Raw genomic sequence first — 21,303 nt, forward strand, 5'->3', positions numbered from 1 at the left:
ACCCCCCACAAAACTCCTACTAAAGGTCATGGCTACACAAACTCTTTAACCAAGCTATGAAGTCTCCTATGAGTAAGACATTTCCCTCCCGGGACAAATGGACCCCATCCTCCAGATACATATGGTCCCCCCGGATTCATCCATGTGGAATACAATGCAATTTTTCTGTACGAAACAACCTACCCAGTTTGTTATTAACTTTCTTTACCGACTGATTCAAAGCCGACACAGAGAGGGCCCCCCGCCACACCTTCCGAGGAATCATGTGTGACCATGCAATCGTGCACCCCGGAACCCTTCTCGCCAACCAACTCACTGCGGATAAAATTTACTCGAGAAGTACTCGTCGACCAATGGTCACCAAATCATTGCCCCCAAGATGCACTATGATTACAGATGGCGGTGACCTCGTCCGCCCTAACAGTCCCTCCATAAAACTTTGAAACTGGTCAATACAGAGCCCGCCCCTTCCGTGGAAGGTCACCCTGTACCCGTATTCCCCAGCCACGTGAATCATGTCACCTGCTTTGAATACGTCTGCGGCGCGCCTCACGTATGAGTGGCCAACGACCCACACCACTCTTCCCTCAGCCGGTGATCTTTGACCGCTGGTCCCCAGGTGTCGGGTCAACTGCACAGTCCGCCCCGCAAAGCCTGCTCGCGAAACTGTAAACTAAACAGAATGAAGAAGCGTGAGTACATGACATTAGCTTCACAACATGTGCAACCGCACATACCTTTTATAACAATTCGAGGACCAACGCCCCAACTGTTTCACTTTTTCCACACTCAGACCCCTGGCTGTAGCCTCTGTAGCAGCCCCTATCCGGAAGGAGTGGGTCCCAAAATCGCCCGGGTTCAAGCCCCCTGCAGCGATTGCCATTGTCAACACCCGCTGAAACTGAAACCTGGTCAGTGGAGTGGCGTCGGTATGTCTCAGCAAGCTTACCCCCCATGATGCCGCCCTCTGCGCTAAATAATCCTCCACGCATTTCACTGGGCACATGGGGGACCCTAGCAGGCGCTGAACAACCACACTGTCCCCGATCGCTCCCTGATCGGTTTTGGACCTCGCTATAGTGACTACCATCGTATCACCCTTGATCTGAATGTGTTCTCGACACAGACCTCCCCCCGTATCCTGCTTGTTCCTCGCTACCAGTTCGCTTACCCGCATAGCCCCATGGAATGCTAATGCAAAAGCGGCCCGGAACAGCACTGTCTCTGACTGAGATGAACATGTCGCAGGGAGTACGGACAATAACAGGGACAACCTTGCTAGCCCTATCGGGCGCCTCTCGTCCACTCTACGACCCTCAAGGCGTTGCCACCCACGCAGCGCCTTCTTTACGAGAAAGGACGCTGTGGGGTCCTGAATGCCATGAGCCTGCGCCATGAATGCAATGGCGGCTCAGTGCCTATTGGCTGTTGCCACTGATCGGCCTGCCTGATGTAATGATACCAGAAATTTCAGGACATACTCTTCCTGCCCCCAATGCTCCCCCCTAGCTGGACCCAAAAATGCCCAATAGGAACGGAACGCTCCTTCATATGCCTTCCTTGTCCTGGGTGCTAGACTCTCTCCCACGAGGTTTTGTAATCCGGGGCACCGAGAGACCAGAGAACTTTGGGAAATGGTGCCGCAACCAAGTCCGCTGAAGGCAGATAGCCCCGGAAGGCCTGCATGTGGGAACGAGAAAGTGCATCAGCCACCTGGTTCAATACCCCAGGCACGTGTCTTGCTCTAAAGTGGACGTTTAGTCTCATACACAGCAGGACAATTTCTTTCAGTAATCTCAAGATCCATTTGCAGCGTGCTGCCTGATTATTGACACATTCAACCACGGTCATATTATCCGACCAGAACACCACTGTGCGATCACGAAACCCCTCTGGCCATGTCTTCAAGGCCACTAGAATGGGGAACAGCTCAAGGAACCCAATGTTACCTGTGAGCCCACTATCGTGCCACCATGCCGGCCATGTTCGTGCCGACCATTGATTACCAAAGATGGCGCCAAAACCCACACTCCCTGCCGAGTCGGTCCACAACCCCAGTTCCTCGGAGGAAACTGGTGGCTTGCTCCACACGACACGACCGTTGAAATCCTCCATAAATGCCAACCATATGCGCATATCCTGGCGAACCTCTGCTGACAGTCTTGTGCGGTGATGCCCTTCCTTAAGGCCAACCATGGCTTGTGCGATAGAGCGAGAAAAGGGGCGGGCCATCGGTATCACTCTAAGGGAAAAGTTAAGCTGACCCACAGCCTGCTGCAACTGATGTAGAGTTACTTTTTTCTCGCCAATACATATTTCGAGCGAGGCCTTAAATTTCATTACCTTCTCCTTGGGCAAACGGAAGCACCCTTCTTCAGAATCGAGCTCAATACCAAGAAACTCGAGTGAAGTAGACGGCCCCACTGTCTTGCCTGGTGCCAGTGGCACGCCAAATCGTCTCATGAGATCACAAAATTCCCTCAAAGCCTGTGCACATTCCGTGTCCCCCGCCGCCCCCAGAAACAGAAAATCATCAAGGTAATGCATAACCTGCGTAAAGCCTGTGGCTCTGGTGAACGCCCATTGTAAAAAACTACTGAACTTTTCAAAATACGCACAAGAGATGGAGCAACCCATTGGCATACATTTATCCATGTAGTAGCGTCCTTGAAACACAAAACCTAAGAGACGCTGATCCTGTGGGTGTACCAGGAGTAACCGGAACGCTGACTCGATATCAGATTTAGCCATCAGCGCTCCGGGCCCCAGGCGATTCAACATAGCAACGGCCTCATCGAAGGATGCATACTGTACCGAACAAACTCCTGGGTCAATCGCATCGTTCACCGAAAGACCCCTAGGAGCGGACAAATTATGGATTAGCCTAAACTCACCTGGGTCCTTCTTGGGGACTACTCCCAACGGTGAACAAACAAAGTTAAGAACTGGCGGGTTCACATATGGTCCCGCGACCCGACCTCGGGCCACCTCCTTTGCCTGTACTACCGCCGTATTTTGTTGAACCGACAGTTGGTTCTTACACTGTGTTTCCCCCCGAAAATCCCCCGCCGGGATGCGGAAACCATATGAGAAACCGTCTCGCAACACCCCGGCGGAGACATGATCAGGGTATTCGTTCAGCCAAGGGTTCATTGCCATGATGTCGATGGGAGTAGGTAGCGGTGCCCCTCGGCCGATATTAGACCTGTTTGGCGCCTCCTCTACCCCCTGTATCGCCATTTTTGGCTCTGCACGAACTCTCGGGGTGTGAAGACTGTCCGCACCCTGCACACTCGTGCCTGAACTTGCATGTCCCATGAGGCCTAGTGCACTTGCCTCTGTTGAAGCTCCAACAGACCCCTCTCTTACCCGAGTTCCCATTACTCTTTGTGAGCTGATCACTGCTGGCGCCCGCTCGAAAGGGCGCCGCCAAATAATGGCGGGAAGGCTCCACCCCATTCCCGCCAAACGAAGACGGCTTTGTCATGTTTGGCATAACCTGTTTCTGCCAGGAAATGGAGTCGAGACAATCCCACGTCAGGGATGAGTCGTGCTGCTTGGCCTTACGAAATTTGTTATCATAACCCAACCATTGATTACCTTCATACGTTTCATAAAATTCCATTATACGTGTCTGGTAACAAGCCAGTTCCTGTAACACTTCGGGCCTACGTTCCCCCGTGATTGCAGTGAACATTCCAAAAGCCCTGGCCCAATTAGCGATTGTCTCATTAACTCTGAAACCCGCCATCTTTGCTCGCCATACCCTCGGATGCAACAACTCTTTCTGATTTTTAACGTGCTCTATCTCATAGTGATCGGTCAACAGCGAAAACATGTTCACATATTTATCAGCCCATATCATTTCCTTCGTGGCCATCGGAATATGTTGGACCACCTTTTCCCTCCTTGAGGGTAACGACCCCTCCCTCGCCATTGGCAACGGCTGCTTACCCGAATCAGTAGCTGCACTTGTTGCTGCTGCTGTTCCAACGCCCGAAGCCGGCTGTTCCGCGGGAACCTGAGGGGAAACAAAAGGACAAGGTGCCTTTGCAGCATCTCTCGATTGCCGCAACTGCTTCATTATTAATCTGGCCTCCTCGGCCGTGTCCCCCGGTGCCATGGCACCCTCGTTGTTCTTGCCTAACCACGCCGCTAACTGAGCGGCCAATTCAGGAGGCATATCCCCCTCGTTCACAGGTGTAATTACAACAGGGATCGGCTGTCCCGCGTCCGGAATCGGAACCGGGGCCTCCACTGGACTGACCGGGCTCGCCGGAGGTGACTCGGGAACCGGGGCCTCAGCCCCTGTTGCCCTATTCCTGGCCCTTTTACCTCTCCCGGCAGGGACTACTCCCGGCAATGCTGGTCCGATGACTTTCTTCGGTCTGCCCGTACTATTCATTGCCGCCATCTGCTTCTTCATGGTCGCCATGTTCTTCACCAGCATACGAAGCATTTGTTCGGTCCCAACCTTCTTTCCGACCTTTTTGCCAGGCATAATTTCACGGATAGTCGACCGAAGGTCCTGGATCCAAAGTTCGTAAGCACTGAAAAGAGAAACACAAAAATTACAAGTTCTCAAAATTGGCTCCTTGTTCCGTCTCGGGCTCACGTGCAACGAGGAGGTGCAGCTTCCAAGCACAGGAACAAGAGGATGCTTCCTTGGATCGTTGCTCCTTTTATTCTTCCTCGGGAGGGCGTGGACCCTCCTCCAATCCGCCTACGGGGCGTGGCCAATGGTGTAGGTGTCTAGGACAACCCCTCTTGGGCGGGAAAAGGCGCGCCCCGGCTACGCCGCTTCGGGCATACCAGCCGAGACACGCCTCCCGCCCAAAATGGTTTCCCGGGGGGATCTAGGCACCCTACCATACGTTCAGGGGGACCGAGTGGTCGCCCCTTTCCATTTCTTTTGCTTTCAACACGCCATGAGAATGCATGTGTTTTCTTTCTCTCCCCCTAGTGTGATGCTTCCCCTGCAAATAAAGTGAGTGAAATATACAAGACCTACGGATTACAAGCATATGTACATCATATAAATGACTGCAGTTCTGTCCCTGTACAGTTTATCTCACATGTTCTCGCGGAGGAAGAATTGCATTTACTGCTTCACCAAAGTGAAGATTCCAACCGGGTGGTGGAACCTTTAATAAGAACACTTCTTTAACTCAAACACATTTGTGACTTCGAATGGAAATCGGATAAGTGTATTTTTTGGACTGACCATCACTGGCTTCCATGCATTACAATTAAGCTGTGTAACTGTAGCTGTTTGATGTCGTCCCTGTTTTTACTCAAGCAATATTTCCCCTACGGGCAGACTTACCGTCCCTGGATCTGGCTGTGTACTCTTCTGTTTTCAGTCCTGAGGAAGACCCGCTGAAACTCTTGTTGAATTGCGCATACACCTGGGTTGAAACGTCGACGCATTTGATTTAGTTCAGGTCTATTAGTCTCCTCACACCAATATCAGCAAAAGGAATTTGTTATGGGTGCGGCGAGAACATGTGAGATAAACTGTAAAAGGACAGACCTGCAGTAGTTTACGATGTACATATGCTTGTAATCCATATGTCTTGTATATTTCACTCACGCCAACTTTTCATGTCATGTCACTTGACTCACGAAAGTGACATTATTTATGTTTTATGTTGTTGAACTTGTATCGGTGACAGCCATATACCAAAGGAGTAAATAATACAAATGAAAAAATAAATAAGTATCTTTGGTGTGTTCCGTTTGGTGTCTAAGGAGCAATGATTAGACTTTGTTTACATAATTTATTTCTTTTGTGATGTATCATTTATTGAATACTAAGCAATTAGTTTATCCTGCAGAATCTATTGTAGACTGTATTACCAATACCCAGGTTCTGAGGGACAGCCCTCGGGCCGGCAGCGTAAATAAGGCAATTTAAAGAAACCACAACCCATCAAACAACCCCCACTCCTCCATAATACCTATGTTTGATGGTGCTGACCTTACTCTTAGCGCTAAGAAAGGTGGTGAGGCATCAGAGTACCTGATAATACCTAATCTGTAGTAGGGGTCTCATAGGAGATCAAGCGGCGCTGTCGTAGGTAGTTTGGGCAAGTCAGCTCTCGAAGCTCTGAGGAAAGAATTTGTACAAAAGGTGCCCATTTATCAGGATAGGTGGTGCAACTTGGGTCCACCGACAAGGACATTTTCTCCATCCTCAAGATGAACTGCAGCTTGTGTAGCCAGTAGGTATGGTCGGGAATCTTATTGGTACCCCAAAGTGATAGAATCACCTGCTACGTAACCCCCTACGCTAGTGCCATTTGCCTCCCCAAGGGTGGAGAATAGATGATAGGTCAGGGCGGCTGGGAGTCCAAGAATAGTGTATGCTGGGAACCTTGGGATGGAAGTATTAAAAGTAGAGTCGATGTTGGTTAGTACTTGATCCCAGTACCAAGTGAGTTTTGGACAATGCCATATATCCCCACATCCCTGCCAGCAATTCTTCAAGCACCCTGTGTTCCATTTGTGGAGTCGCACAAGAGTCAGACACTAATAAGAGACAACTTTATAAGCAGTATCGGTACTGATCATGTTATGCGCTGTGTGGCATTCCCTGTAGAAAATACCCTCCCATTCTTTGGCAGTGAGGACTCTTCCCAATTCCGCCTCCCATTATGTCTGCCCCTTGGACCTTTCCGGGCAAACCTCCCTGCTCAGGAAGGCATATAATTCACGTTTGAGGTGTTTATTGTCAGCTTTAAGAAGTATCCACTTCTCAAAGGTGTCATGGGTTGCCCTGCCTCTTGCCATTTCTCCTAAGCCATCACCCAGTGTTGCAACTGCAAATATTGAATTTGGTCTGAGTATGCCAAAGTGTAATCGGCTACAAACTGGTCAAAGAGTATAAGCCCGCATTGATCAATGAGGCATCCTATGCGTTTGCAGACCCATCATGCCATCACCGAAACATCTCTGATTCTTTCCCCGGGACGAAGTCTGTATGGCTAGGATTAGAGTCATCACGAAGGAGAAAGTCGTGAGACCTGCCATGAACCCTACTGAGTCCCACACCTTGAGCATAGAGACCATTACTGGCAAAGAGTAGAGGCCCAAAACCCTATGCTTAAGTGGTAACCAGGCTTCTTTCCATATGTTGGAACCGGTCACTGCTTGATCCATGAAGGACCAATGTTTTTCAGAGAGCAGGCAGTTCACCAAAAATTGAAGTTGCGCAGATTGATAGTAGCGGAGTACCAAACGAACCAGCTGCCCTCCATTACGTTTCTTGCGTTAAAGCAGCTGTTAGTGAAGGCGAGGTCTGCAGCCATCCCACAAGAATTAATGTCCAATTGAAAGAGAAGGAGGGCATTGGATGGGGTGGGGTCAGCGGCAGTGTCTGGAACAGGTAGATTACATGCAGAAGAATGTTCACTTTAACTGCAGCTATCTTACCCATCCAAGGGCCATATGTAGGTAAATGGCATTTACCGATTCGTAAATACCGAATTTTACCGGTTCGGTATTTACAAATCGGTAAATGCTATGTAGGTATTTTTACCGAAATACTTACCAAATCGGTAACATTTTGTAATTACCAAATCGGTATTTACCGATTCAGAAATTGCCATTGATTCCTATGGGCCTTGAGGCCCATAGGAACCAATGGCAATTACCGAATCGGTAAATACAGATTCTGTAAAATTACCGATTTTACAAGGGGGACAGGGTGTCACTTTGACACCCTGTTGCACCCTGGATTCAGGATTGTGTGCCATGTGACACACATACATGTATGTATGTATGTGTGCCACATGGCACAGGTGTACATGCACAGATGTGCATGTACACAGGAATTTGTTATTTACCATCAAATAGAATTTGATGGTAACTAACGAATTATTTAGGGCCTGTGGCACTGTTTTCAGTGCCACCTACATCCCATATTACCGAATCTGTAAATTTACTGAATCGGTAATTTACAGAATTGGTAAAATTACCGATTTGGTAAATTTACAGATTCGGATATATTTTGGCCCCCCACATCTGAAACTCCAAATACCGGTCGGTAACGGCCGAAATCGGCCGTTACCAACCGGTATTTGGCCTCCTACATATGGCCCCAAGAGAGGTGAAGTTGGCTCCACATGGACAGAATCCTGTATACCTGAGAGGTAAGAGTGCAATAATTGGAAGCGAGAGTCCTGTGGGGGCTCGAGCCAGCTAAATGCCCAAGTATGGCAGGAGTCCTGCACCCTCTCTAAGTGAAATCTGGAGTGTAGGGCACTTTTGTGAGGAGGAGTGACTAGAGGTTCAAATTCTGGTATTTCTGCAAGTTTACTTTGCATTCCAAGGACTCCCCGAAGATCTGGAAGTCTTTGACTGCGCAGGAAGCGAGGATATCGGGTCAGTAATCAACAGAATGACATAATCAGTGTCAAGGATGATGAGGTGCTGGTCTCCTCCAAAGAGAATACCAGAGATGGCCAGGTTTTCTCTTAGCCATTGCGCTAAAGACTCCATGTACAGAGCAAAAAGAAGAGGGGACAAGGCACATGCCACATAGTATAGGAAAGGTGGCACATGCCACGTAGTATAGGAAAGGTAGGGGATGGGAGACTGTTGACCCTCACTGATGCTTGGGGCACTATAGACACATCTGAACATCTGCAGAATTTGTCGTCAAGGCCGTATTTCTGCAGAGTCTCAAAAAGATAGGGCCAGTGAACACAATCAAATGCCATCTCTGCATCAATAGAATGGAGCAGTGCTTCCTTCTGTGACCTATGGATTTTATCTAAGAGGTGCAGAAGGCATTTGATGTTATCACTGCATTGGCGCACTGTTATAAATCCAGACTGGTCGGGCTCTATCATGCCCAGCATGGGTTAAGACAGAGCACCAAGATACCAGTGAACAACTTGGTGTCTATATTAAACAGTGAGATGGGTCTATATGACCAGCAGAGGGCCGGATCATTGCCCAGCTTTGGAATAACCAAAATAGCAGCCGCCAACATGGAGTAAGTGAGGGAGCTGGAATTGACAAAGGAGTTGTAGAGACGGTCAAGCAGGAGGTCTACATCATGGCAAAAGACTTTATTGACTTTCATCCGCTTTAGGCAAGCGATATACGCCATCAACACCTCGATTTGTATTTGTTGGTCCAGAGCCCCAGCTTTTACGGCCAAAAGGGAAGTTAGGGCGACCATAGACGGTCTGGAAGGCAAATGCTATCTCTGCATCTGAGTAGACCTCAGCAGAGGGTCAGGAGTGTATCGCTTTCACTGCTCCAGAATAACGATTTTTACGGAGATGATGTGCTAGCATACACCAACAGTGGTTACTCCTGAGGAAACATTTGTGCTCAAGGCATATCATGGCGGATTCCGCCCTGTCTAGGTCAAGGCGTTTAAGAAGGAGGTGTGCTTTTTTAAGTTCCCACCATATTCTGGGGGCACCATCCCGCTTGTGGATGGCCTCGAGTTCTGCAACTTAATTTTCTATGGGCTGTCATTCGTCCCAATGTCAGCGGTTCTCCTTCACAGAGACTGCTGAGTTCTCCCCTCAGAACCAGTTTCAAGGCTTCACAAACCAATGCCAGGGATATCTCCCTGGTGTCATTATCGTGGAGATAGTCCATAATAGTCTTTCGGAGGGAATCGACCGTAGTAGGGGATTGTAACAAGGAGTCTCTAAGGCGTAATTTCGAAGATCGAGTTTGGGTGATGTCTAATGGGAGGGTCAAAGAGAGGGGGGCCTGGTCAGAAAGTGACTGAGGTACATTGTCCACCTATGAAACAAGGACCAAAAGTGTTGGGGTAGCAAGCAAATGGTCAATGCACGCATACGTTTTGTGTCCTACTGAGTAAAACCTTTTGGGTCCGATTCACAAAGGCAATCTGAGACAAAAGTCTAACTTTACGACTTTTGGTATTCACAGATGTCATTTATGAGTTGTATCTTTATGTCTGCAGTCGGGCCGAAACTTTAGCTTGGGCCGTACTCTGCGCACCATGGCCGTACTCTCCGGCTCGGGCTGTACTTTCCGGCTCGGGCCGGATTAAGTGTAATTAATGGGCCAGAATGCAATTTTTTCAAAAAGGAACATTAGGAACATGTGATAAATTTTAGAGGAAGTCATGAAAATCAGTTTGGGCATGAAAAGGTTGTGGCCGGACAATACATCATATCCTAGAAATGTAGGGTCTTTTGCATCATGGTACATGCAGTCCACAATTTACGTTTCCTCAGTATTGACTTTAGTGTCAACCCTACAGTCAACATTAAGGGCCTTAGGGCCAGATGTACGACCATTATTTGCGGTCGCAAAGGGGATTTCGGCACCCTTTGAGACCACAAAATAGGTCAGCCCATTTTACTAACCCTATTTTGCGAGTCGCTAACCTACTAGCGAGTCGCAAAATAGGGTTAGCGATTCACTATAAGGAAGGGGCATGCCAAGGGCGTCTCTTCATAATAGCAAGTCCTCACCCAATGTATGATTGTTTTGCAACCGCAAATGCGGTCGCAAAACACTTGCAGTTTACCACTCTTCTCAGAAAACATAAACGGAAAGGGGTCCCCAGTGGACCCCTTCCTCTTTGTGAATGAACGCACACATATTTTTTAAGAGCAAGGGGCCACTGCCAGCCCTCAAAAAATGAAACTGAAAAGTTAAATTTTTCTTTTTTTAATGCATCCCTTTTTCCTGTAAGGAAAATGGGCTGCATTTAAAAAAAACTGCTTTATTGACAAAGCAGTCCCACACATGGTGGTCTGCTGACCCCACCATCCCTGGGACTGCCAGCTATTCCCAAAGGGGTTCCAAATTGCGACGGCCTCATTAATATTCATGAGTCATGCAATTTGCGACCCCATTGGGAATTGCAAACAGTGTCTGAGACATTGTTGTACACTGAATTTTACGGCTTGCAAATTGTGTACATCTGGCCCTCAGTTTTGACTTTAGTGTCAACACTAAAGTCAACACTGAGGAGAACACAAACCAGGCAGATGGGGGCATGATCAGCCAAGTTCTCGAAAGTGGAAAACATACCCGCGGAGGGGGAACAATTGAGACGGAGCATGTCCCAAAGACGTCCCATCCCCCATCCCTGTCATCATCCTAACCCCTGTGGAAGGGAACAAAACAGTGGTGCAGGAGTCCCCTTGACTTCAAGGTGTTTCAGGCTTGTCAGCATCTCCTGACAGCATCTTTAGTAGGCCTAGGCGGTGAACTTTGCTCCGTTTGCGGAGTTTGCAGAGTTTTCTGCACTCTGCACTCTGCACTCTGCGGAGCTCACGGAGTGCAGAAAACTCCACTTTGTGATGTGCAGCGGAGTTTTTCCCCGCTCGCAATCGCAAACAGTAATTTTGCGAGCGCAAGCTGCCATTCATGTAGAATTTTTAGCCGAGCGGCAGGAATACCGGCACAAACTGCAGTTCACACTGCACTCCGCCACTCTTTGAACTTCGCAAAACTCTGTGTAGCAAAACTCCGCGAATTACGCCCAGGCCTTTTCTTTAGAACCGATTGCCTCTCCAACGCCATAGTTTCTGGATCGGGCCATTCACTGGCTTAGGTGCCATGTAGCCCTGGAGGCTGGGAGATTGCTTGGCTGTTGAGGGGTTCAGCAATTCCAAGCACTCGGTAGGCCTCTGTAAGGGTTCTGATTTGGTACAATTTGCTCTTGAATCTAAATATAATCTGGAAAGGGTGGCCACACGAATACGATATCCCAGTCTCCTTCAGGTGAGCAGTAATAAGGCGAAAATCTTGCGCATCTGAAGGGTTATGGATGCCAGGTCTTGGTACCACACAGAGCCCTCTGAACTGAATCGGGTGAGTTTCTTGTGCTTTGCGCAGGTTGCTCTCCTTCAGCTGAAAAAAATTGTGATCTTCTTGCTGTAGGCATTCCACTTCTTCAACGCATCCGGACTCGTGTTCCTCTAGGGCAGAAACCCCATCCCCAACTTCCTCCAGATTCTGGCGAACTCTGCGCAGATCAGCAGAGTGACCTTTCTTAACCACTTGCAGATCATCCGGTAGCAAAGCAAATAAGGCTTCCAGGAAGGACAGAGTCACCGGCCTCTCTGCATTGTCTGACAGGTGCGGGTGCCTTGTCACCTGTCGCTCCCGCAGCAGGTCTGGTCAGCATGTCGCTCAGGGAACAGTCCTTCTTTGTGCTGGCTGATGACATAGTGGTGTTCCTCTATGATGAAGAACCTAGAAATGTGTATCTAGCCAACAACGGTCTTACTGAGGGTGCGTGTGAGTCAAGCTCCCCCCCAATGCCTCGGGAAGGCTGGCTCAGGCTCCAGGTAATTTGCCATTGCTTTGTCTCACACCGGGGAGCCAAATAAGGCAGGGCATTCAAATATATCAGCTCAACCGCTGTCAGCAGTGTGTAGCCTGCAGATAGTTCCAGCTAAATTTCCCCCAGTGCATCAAGATGTTGTGTCTGCAGGTGGTCGCTCTGGGTCATAGGAAGTAGCCCTGTAGGAAGACCGCGTCTAGGGATTTAAGTGGAGCAGGCCAGGCCCCAAGCCAGGTCAGGAGATGTGAATCCTCTCCCCCAGTGGCAGGAAAGAGCCAGGGCCTTCTGTATTACTGCATGAGGGCACCAGCTCCTTTTCCGGTCCCCTCAAATCATGCCCCAGCAAGGTACAGGTGGAGGAAAGTTGCAAGAGCTATGTCACTTCCAAGAATGAGGCCCACTCATGCACAGCTCCGGGCCAGCCACAAGATGAGTAGGTAAAGTCCTTCAAGCAAAAGGCCCACCGGAAGGAAGTCTGAGTGCTCAGAAATCTCGGGATCCCAAGGCCCCCTAGGATTCGCAGCTTAGTATCATGTGCCCTAAGTGGGGCCAGCCCACATCAGGCATCTCAGGGGAAGTCCTCTGGTGCCCACTCCTTTAGATCAGGGTATGGAAAGGGGGCCCTCTGTTAGTCAACCTGCCCCCACCAGTAAATATTAATAACAAAGCCAAGAGCCAGCAGCGATGCACCCAGCTCCCTTGCAGTAACCACCTCCAGCACCTCGGCTGCTCCTAGACCAGGAGCCAAGTAGGGTGGGTCATCCCTTGTTGGGGCAACCCACAGATTAGTGGTCAGTGAGCTACCAGGATACAGCTGAGTGCTCTGTGTGTGGGCCGTGAGGATACTCAGTGAGCAGTGGATGGGCACAGGACACAGGAGATGCGTTGGAGCGGCCCAAAGGCTTTTCATTCAGGGCCCTGTTCAGTGGGGCCCAGTTCTCAACTGGGAATGAGCACCTGGAAGAGCTGGCAGCCACACGAGTGGGCGATGGGTTGCAGTATTAAGGCCTGTCGGCCCGGAGTTAGGTGCCCCTGAGACCCAAGCTGACAAGGCCTGCTCGGGTTAAACAGTAGAGCCGCAGGCGGCCCCAATCGCTTCTGCAAATGTCCCAGTTTTGGGCAAACAGCCCTCTCGCCTCTGCAGGATGCTCTGGCTTTGTGCAGTCTTTAAGTGCTAGAGGCCAGCCATTCCCTTATGGCCGGCACCGGGGCGGGCAAGCACCCATAGCAGGCACACCTTGCAGTCATGGTGGGGTCGCTTGTGGAGCCCAGTATCTGTAAGGTGCAATGTGCTGCAAAGATGGCCCACCCTGGAATCTGAGCTCAGGTGTAAAGCTGGGCGGGCAGAAGTGCCTAAGCCCAGGCCGGAAGTAGCAATCTTGCCGCCAAGGGTAGCTGTCACCTTCCGCAGGTGTCACTCAGGGGATCACGTCTCCACATCAGCTGGGGTCCGCAGCCTCTCTTTCTGTGATCCCCAGTAGCAACCGTCTGGACAAGGCCAAGGTGACGATTCAAGGCTTGCAGGAAGGGCACTTAACAATGCTAATGAAGTTGTGGGACGGAGAGACTAGAAAACACGTGTCAACCGTCATGCCCCCATAGCTTGTAAAGGAAGAGTATCTGCACTTATAAAATTTCCCAACAAATCAGTATAGTCTTGTGAAGACCTAGTGACCTCGCAACGTCTCCTTTGGATCTCTAGGTGTTAGATATGGAAGGATAGAAACAATGCCATTCTAGCAGATCTCTGATCCATGTCTACCTCCAACCTATGACTTCTCTTGACCACAAATTTTAAACAAGATTATCTCAGAATGGACAACCTAGTCCAGTAACATACTAAAGAGCTGCAAAGCTGCTCAAAGTTAACAGCATACTGAAAGCCATAAACTGCCTGCCTGTCTCCCACACTTAGGGTCAGATGTAGGTAAATATCATTTACCGATTCTAAAATACTGAATTTTACCGATTTGGTATTTTGGAATCCGTAAATGATATGTAGCAAATGATTCTGTACATTTTACCGAATCAGTAAAATTCGGTAAATACCGATTCGGTATTCCTTTAGGAATGAATGAGAATTACCGATTCGGTAAATACTGAATCGGTAATAGGGGGTAGACTTACAAGGGTGGCAGGGTGTCACATTGACACCCTGTTGCGCCCCTGTATAGTGCATGGGTGCACATGGGGCACACATACATGCCCTAAGGGCATGTATGTCTTCCACATGGCACAGTTGAAAAAAGCACAAAATTGCCTAATACCGCACAAAATTGCTTTTTTCACAGTGTTCGATATTTACCACCAACTTGTAGTTGGTGGTAAATAACGAATCCTGAAATGAGAAAAGCACTCATTTGAGTGCTCCCTACATTAAGGATTCGGTAATTTACCGAATCGGTATTTTAAGAATTCTGTAATTTACTGATTCCTTAAATTACCGATTCGGTACCGAATCCTACAATTTGGCCCCCTACATCTGAAAAGCCTAATACCAGCCGTTAACGGCCGAAATTCGGTAATTTCGGCCGTTACCGACCGGTATTAGGCTTCCTACATCAGGCCCCAGGTCATCCATCCGACTTCTAATCACAGCGACCTTTAATACGATCATTGTGCCTTGGTGGTCATCACGAATGACATGGAAACACATCCCACATGCTATCAAAACAAAGATAACACACACCCTACACGGTGTGGTGCTCGACCGATGTTCACAAGCTGTTGAGCACCCACATAGGGGTAGTAAGCCCTATATCAGTGATGCTCAAAGTACAGCGCAGGGGCCACATTCAGGCCTCCTGTCCTTTAGGTGCGGCCCCCTGGTTAACAGCAGCACTGGTTGGTGTTTACTCGACTCAGCACTAACATTAAAACATGTTAAATAAATGAGCAATCATTCATTTAAAGGTTAATTGCAGTTAAAGGAAGTAAGTAACTGGGGTGTCCTGCTCCGCTTATCTTAAGGAACATCTTCATTTATAAAGACATTTTCCAGCATACGTGTAAAAGTATAATAAAGTCTCTTCTAAATTTAAAAATTGCATTTAATGAACATGCAGCAAAATTTACCCCCGGTAAAACCTTGGGGTAATTATTGATGGCCAACTTTCCATGTAAGAGTATGTCAGGGCTACATGTGGTAAATGCTTCGGCATTCTTAAGCTGCTGACAAGAATTTTCAAATATATTCCTACAGCCCGGCGAAAAACTATAGTCCAGGCCCTCATAACAAGTAGACTGGACTGTGGCAATGCATTATTTGTAGGCATGGATGACTATCTTTTTACTAGATTGCAGATTATCCAAAATGCAGCAGCCAAGCAAATATGTAAGACGGACAGGTTTGACTCTGCTTCAGCGTGCTTAGCCTCGTTGCACTGACTGCCTATGAGTAAGTGATCTAACTTCAAACTTTTATGCTGCGCTCATAAAGCTGATCACAATAAAGGCCCTGAGATTTTACAGGCCAGGATGGAATTTTATAAACCCTCTTGTGACTTGAGATCTCGTTATATGCCTTAGCGAAAACCAAGGGTATAAGGAAAGTTAGATCAGGTAGCTGATCTTTCTCGTATTTAGCGGTTGTTCAGTGGAATTCTTTACCTTTGGAGATTTGTCTCATTGAGAATCATCATAACCAATTTAGAAAGGAGTTGAAAACTCAGCCTTTTCCGGTCAAATGGACGATATGAGGGCACTCCTTCTGTGCATTCTCTCACTGGTTAGTTGGAGCAACTACTTAGCACTGAGATATCCCCATAAGTGTATGTGTTGTGCTTTAGATATAAAATACATTAAAAAAAAATCTGATTATGTCAGTGCATTGAGAAGTATTTTTTTTTTGATTGGTTTTTAAAACAAGAAGAGACATAAGACCAGCAGTAGTCAAAGGCACTTACACAAAGCAAATATATGGCATCATCGCATTATCTTACAGCGAACTCACCAGAAAGGCAAGGTAACGAAGAGGAGGACAGAGTAAATTATTGTACCGAGCCCACAGATACACAAGTGTAGTGTTATTCGTCTATTACCCCCAACCATTTGCCCCACATGTTACAATATTTCGCTGGGCATCCCCTGGCTTTGTACATGGGTCTCTCTTGAGCTGCGCACCAGACCACCCCTCTGCGCCACTTTGCTATGGTAGGTGTAGCAGGGTTCAACCATTAGCAGCAATGTCCCTCTTGGCCACCATCATGGCTGTGTTCAAGAATAGTTTGTCAGCTCTAGACCCGCCCAGTCCCTCAGCAACCCCAAGGAGCACGTTCAGTAGCCTACGCTGAACCTCCCAGCCCAGGAGCTCTGTGACTTCCTTTTCTATGGAATCCCAGTATTGTGTAATGACGGGGCAGAGCCATTCCATGTGGAAGGAATCTGATTGGTGCTGGTTGCAATGTGGACACGATACATCTGGTGAAGGCGTTTCCATGTTAGGTATGCAGCATGTAGATAGAGTAGTTGTATTAGACGGAGTCTAGCGGAAGTGGTGATTGTTTTGGGTGTCATCAGTGCATCTCTCCAGTCCTCTTCTTCCAGAAGTTCGATCCACCCCTCCCACTGGTCCCTGAGCCAGTGTAATGCAGTTGGAGTACTGTTTGTTAATGAGGGATGGATTCAGGAGATCCCTCCCTTCCCCAAGTCACCTGTCATGATTTGTGTCTCGAGTGGGCTGTATTCAGGCAGTGAGGTACCGCCTGGTATGTGGCTGCAGAGGGCATGGCGCAACTGCAAGTACCTGTAAAACTGGAAGGGGTGTAGGGAATACCGGGTTTGTAGATCTTGAAAGGTACGTATGTCCCCATGTTTAGTGATGAGATGTCGATAAGATCCCGGGCCCAGTATCCTTCCAAACTGCGGACCTTTTGGAGACAGATGCCCTGCCAGAGCGGTATGTATTGAGTCAGTGTGTTTGACCATTGGGTATGACATAGAGAAGCGTGCCAGGCCAGGAGAATCCCTTGTGTCACTATGGACAGAGATCTTGGGATAGCGCCCCCGCACATCATCTCTTGGATCCTAGGTAGGCCCAGGCCATTCAGTTCCTCCCTGTATGCTGGGTCAGACCAGCCGCCATTGAACCAGTCATGTATAGTGAGTACGGGAATACAATAGCGGTCCGTAACCAATAATTAAAGAGATAAATTAATTACAGGTTGCTAAGTAGTATAGGTATATATTGGTCATGTCCATTCCTCTGTCGATGGGTGGGATCCAGCATCGGCCAGCGGCAGACGAGGTCTCTGACCCCCCAAAGTAATTTGGTGGTCAGGCTGTCCAACTCTGAACCAGGTTTGTGAAAAAAAGAAGGGTGTATTCTGAAGTTTGTATAAAAACCTGGGCAGTATCATCATTTTGAACAGGGCTATTCCGCCCCTGAGGTTCAGCGGTAGTGTCTGCCATCTATGGAGGTCAGCACAAGTTCTTTTCACCAGCGGGGTCACATTAAGCGACCATGCGAAGTCAGGAAGCAGGGCGGCTCAGATTTCGAGGTAATTAAAGACTGTCTCCTGATAGGTATTGCGGTTTGCCAGTCAAAGCAGTCTCTAAAGATGTGGAGGGGAACTAGGATGGACTTGGAGGCGTTTAACTGCAGGCCGGAGGCCTGCTCAAAGAGATGCAATGTCCCAACACAACGGGGTCAGGATTGGGTCAGCTCGGCCAGAAAGAGCAGAACATCGTCAACGTAAAGAGCGATCTTATCCGCATCCAAGCCGGGCCATTTCCATCCCATGATCCGCTCATCGGATCGTATGAGGCAAGCCAGTGGCTCCATCGCTAATGCGAATAGGAGCGGTGAGAGGGGGCATCCCTGCCGTGTACCTCTCCTAATGGGGAAGGGCCCTGACAATGCCCCTTTCACAAGCACACGTACCTGAGGCCTGGCGTTTAGCACCTTAACTAGCTTGGGGAAGTGTTGCCCCAGTTCCAGCTCACCAAGCATCTCCTCCAGGTACCCCAGTCTATGGAATCAAAAGCCTTCTCAAAGTCTATGAGAAGAAGGGCTAAGTAAGGGGTCAGCGACTGGTGGTTAGCTAGGGCCCGGTGGAGGCGTCTGAGGCAGTGCCTAGTGCCTCGGGAAGGCATATAGCTGCATTGGTCGGGGTGTACTAGTTTGGCTAGATATGGTCTTAAACAGTTGGCTAGGACCGAAGTGAATACATTGATCTCTGAGTTAATGAGAGAGATGGGGCGGTAGTCAGAGCAGTGCGCAGAGGGAGGCTGGGATTTAGGGATCGCCACAATGGTGGGGGCATCTGTTTCTGGTCGAAACAAGCCATTGTTAATTGCGTCAGCGTACACTTTCAAGAGGTGGGGAACAAGTGTAGGCAGGGTAGTACTCCAGTGGGAGCCCATCCAGACTCGGGGTCTTGCCAGATGAGAGACGGGATTTTGCATCACTAATCTCCTCCTGAGAAATGAGGAGGTCCAGGTCTGCCATTTCAGCCGCGTTTAGGCGAGGAAGAGAGATACATTCTTGATGGAGCAACTCCGGGAATGAGAGGCTGGGGAGCTGCACGGTGTAAAGTGTAGAGTAATAGGTGGCAAAACATTGGGCCATTGCCACGGATGAACGCTGAGTAACGCCGTCTGGAGCTATAATCTCCGGAATTATGCGGTTGGCCAAGAGGTGCGTGGCCAGTTGATGGAGGATCTTCCCATTTTTGTCCCCCCCAACCATAAACTCTAGCTATAGAGGACCTCCACAGTAGCTTGGAGGCCTCCAGAAAAGCCTGTCTGATCACGTCTCTGAGGAGTGCAAGTCGTCTGTTTTGTGAGTCTGTTCTTTGTTTCGGTGTTTGGTTCTCAAGGAGGGCAGCCTGGGCCTCCAAAAGGGTTATCTGGGAGTCCTGGGCGAGCAGCTTGAGCTTAATCTGGCCTTTGGCAAAGCCGCAAATGGTGGCCTTGCTAGCTTTCCACAGGGTGCATGGGGAGGAGACAGAGTCCTGATTAGTAAGAAGTATTTTTTTTTAAGTAATAGTTTTCAAATTTAAATTTAGAAACATTCATGCTTTCCCTCCATGCTGACAACAATACCAATGGTGAACTAAGAGGATAAGTCAGTTGTTATGTTCTACCTCTCAGGGCTGGGTTTGCTATTATACATAAACAACATTATTAAATCAAACACAGGAGAAGGTTTTGTACAGCGCATGTCCTGAACTCCAGAATTTCGATGTCCTCTTTTGTGATAGTGAAGAAAAAGGAGAAAAAGTGAAAGGAAACAATTGGCTAGGATCACAAAATTTGGTTAGGTGGGGAAGAGTGGGATTGATCCCAGTTTTTCGGGTTCCACATTGAGCAATTCAGTTCAGCAACTGGATGTATGTGCTTCACTTTCCATACACCCACCTTACCACCTTCTCCCGCCCAAAATAACCTGTTCCCACAACCACCACCCTGCTGGCATCAGTGTTGTCCTCGGTCACAACACACACCAAATGTTTTGGCTCCTGGGAAAATGTTTTTGAGTTACCATGCCCTACACAAATGTTTCAATACAATACACTATACATGCTCATTCATCATACAATGAGGGTGTGCCCAGTATGATGGTGCAGCATGTGCTACTTGCACAGTGCACTGCATGTAACCTAACCTTTTACTAAGCAACTAACCAGAGATGAAAAGGTTCAGAGAATACCGCATGTAGATATTCTTTCCATCTCTCATCACTGATTAGAGACTTCCTTATGCTTAAAAGAACTGAATTTTCATATATGTTTTAGAGGTTAGAAATGCAAGAAGAATGCCTATGTAAACACGTTATATAGTTAAGTAGACCATGCAAAGCCATCCTTTCACTTTTCTGCAAGACACGACATGTGAACACATTTTGCCCACTTGCATAAGTGCATTCAGTAATAATGTGATAGTGGTGGAATTTGAAATAATGACATATGCCCAAGAAATTAATTTAGCAATAAGCTACTTTCAAAGAGGCCACCCAATGACCAGGGCATCTATTTTGGGCTCAAGTGCAATAATAAGCTTCATATGCAAATGTGTGGCAAACTACCTGCTTTCTTTAGGCCCATCTGTAGACCCGCTGCTTACCTTTCGGCATTTTCTTTAAGTAGCTAAATACGGTGCTCTGATCAATGAGACTCTTTGCTCTGAAGAAGTGCATGCTGGGAGGAAAGGCCTCCGTCTTGATGGCCTCATTCACCTCTTCCGTCTTAAGTCTCATGAGCTTATGGTTGGCAAAGGTCTCATGTGCATCCAGTACAATGTTGCCACCGGTATGGATGAAGAGCTCTTTTTGGATCAGGGAGTTGCGGTCGCTGAGCAATGGTCTGGTGTGGCTGAAACAAGCCAAACATAGGAGAAGCCACGCCAAAGGCCAGGTGCAGTGGAGGTCCATGATCACCAGTTTACTTGAATGGGGGACAAAACACACAAATAATCAACATACATTTAAATGAAGAGCAAAACATGATCCAAAAACATGAAACCCCTTTACAACACATGAGAGTGGCCTGGATCCGCAGTGTGACAAATATGCATTCATCCCCACCTAGGCTTAAATCATCTGCACACATCTACCAGTTGGCCATCTGTCACAAAAGAGTTGGACGAATTATTCCAAACCAGTGGTATTTTCCCAATTTTGTGTTTCTGCCCAGTTTGCTGAGAAAATACAAAAAGGGACAACTTATTTACAACTTAGTCTTTACCTAGCCCCACAACAAAATAAATGGTAATCCAGTTAAATTGCATTGCACACCACCTTGGACCCTGAGCACAAGCAAATCCAGATGAACTTAATAAGGTCTCACATGGGAGGAGCAGCTTCAGTCCCTGTTGCACAGAGGCCTTCACAATGCATGTTTGGGAAAAGCTGTGATACTTGAGAAAGGCTGCCTAAGAAAAATAAAAATTGATATAGTGAATGCTTTAATGAATCTGAAGCCATCCGATGTCACAGTGGGCGTACGCTTGGGACAGTCGGGGGCCATCCAAACCCCCCCACTCATTAATTCTCCAACACTGCGGCG

The 21,303-nt window shown here is 48.2% G+C and overlaps 1 protein-coding gene across 1 annotated transcript in view; it reads right to left on the bottom strand.

The window, feature by feature from the left end:
• The window catches only part of LOC147733976 (adenosine deaminase 2-like), a 332,200-nt gene extending 311,531 nt beyond the window's left edge, over positions 1-20,669 (bottom strand). Inside the window, exon 1 of the mRNA XM_086953605.1 lies at positions 20,363-20,669. Within this exon, the coding sequence (XP_086809731.1) occupies positions 20,363-20,669 (307 nt within the window). The remainder of the gene's footprint in view (positions 1-20,362) is intronic.
• Between the last annotated feature and the right edge of the window lie 634 nt (positions 20,670-21,303).

This window comes from Lissotriton vulgaris, chromosome 1_2 (genome assembly GCF_964263255.1).
Source record: "Lissotriton vulgaris chromosome 1_2, aLisVul1.2, whole genome shotgun sequence".
NCBI lineage: Eukaryota > Metazoa > Chordata > Amphibia > Caudata > Salamandridae > Lissotriton > Lissotriton vulgaris.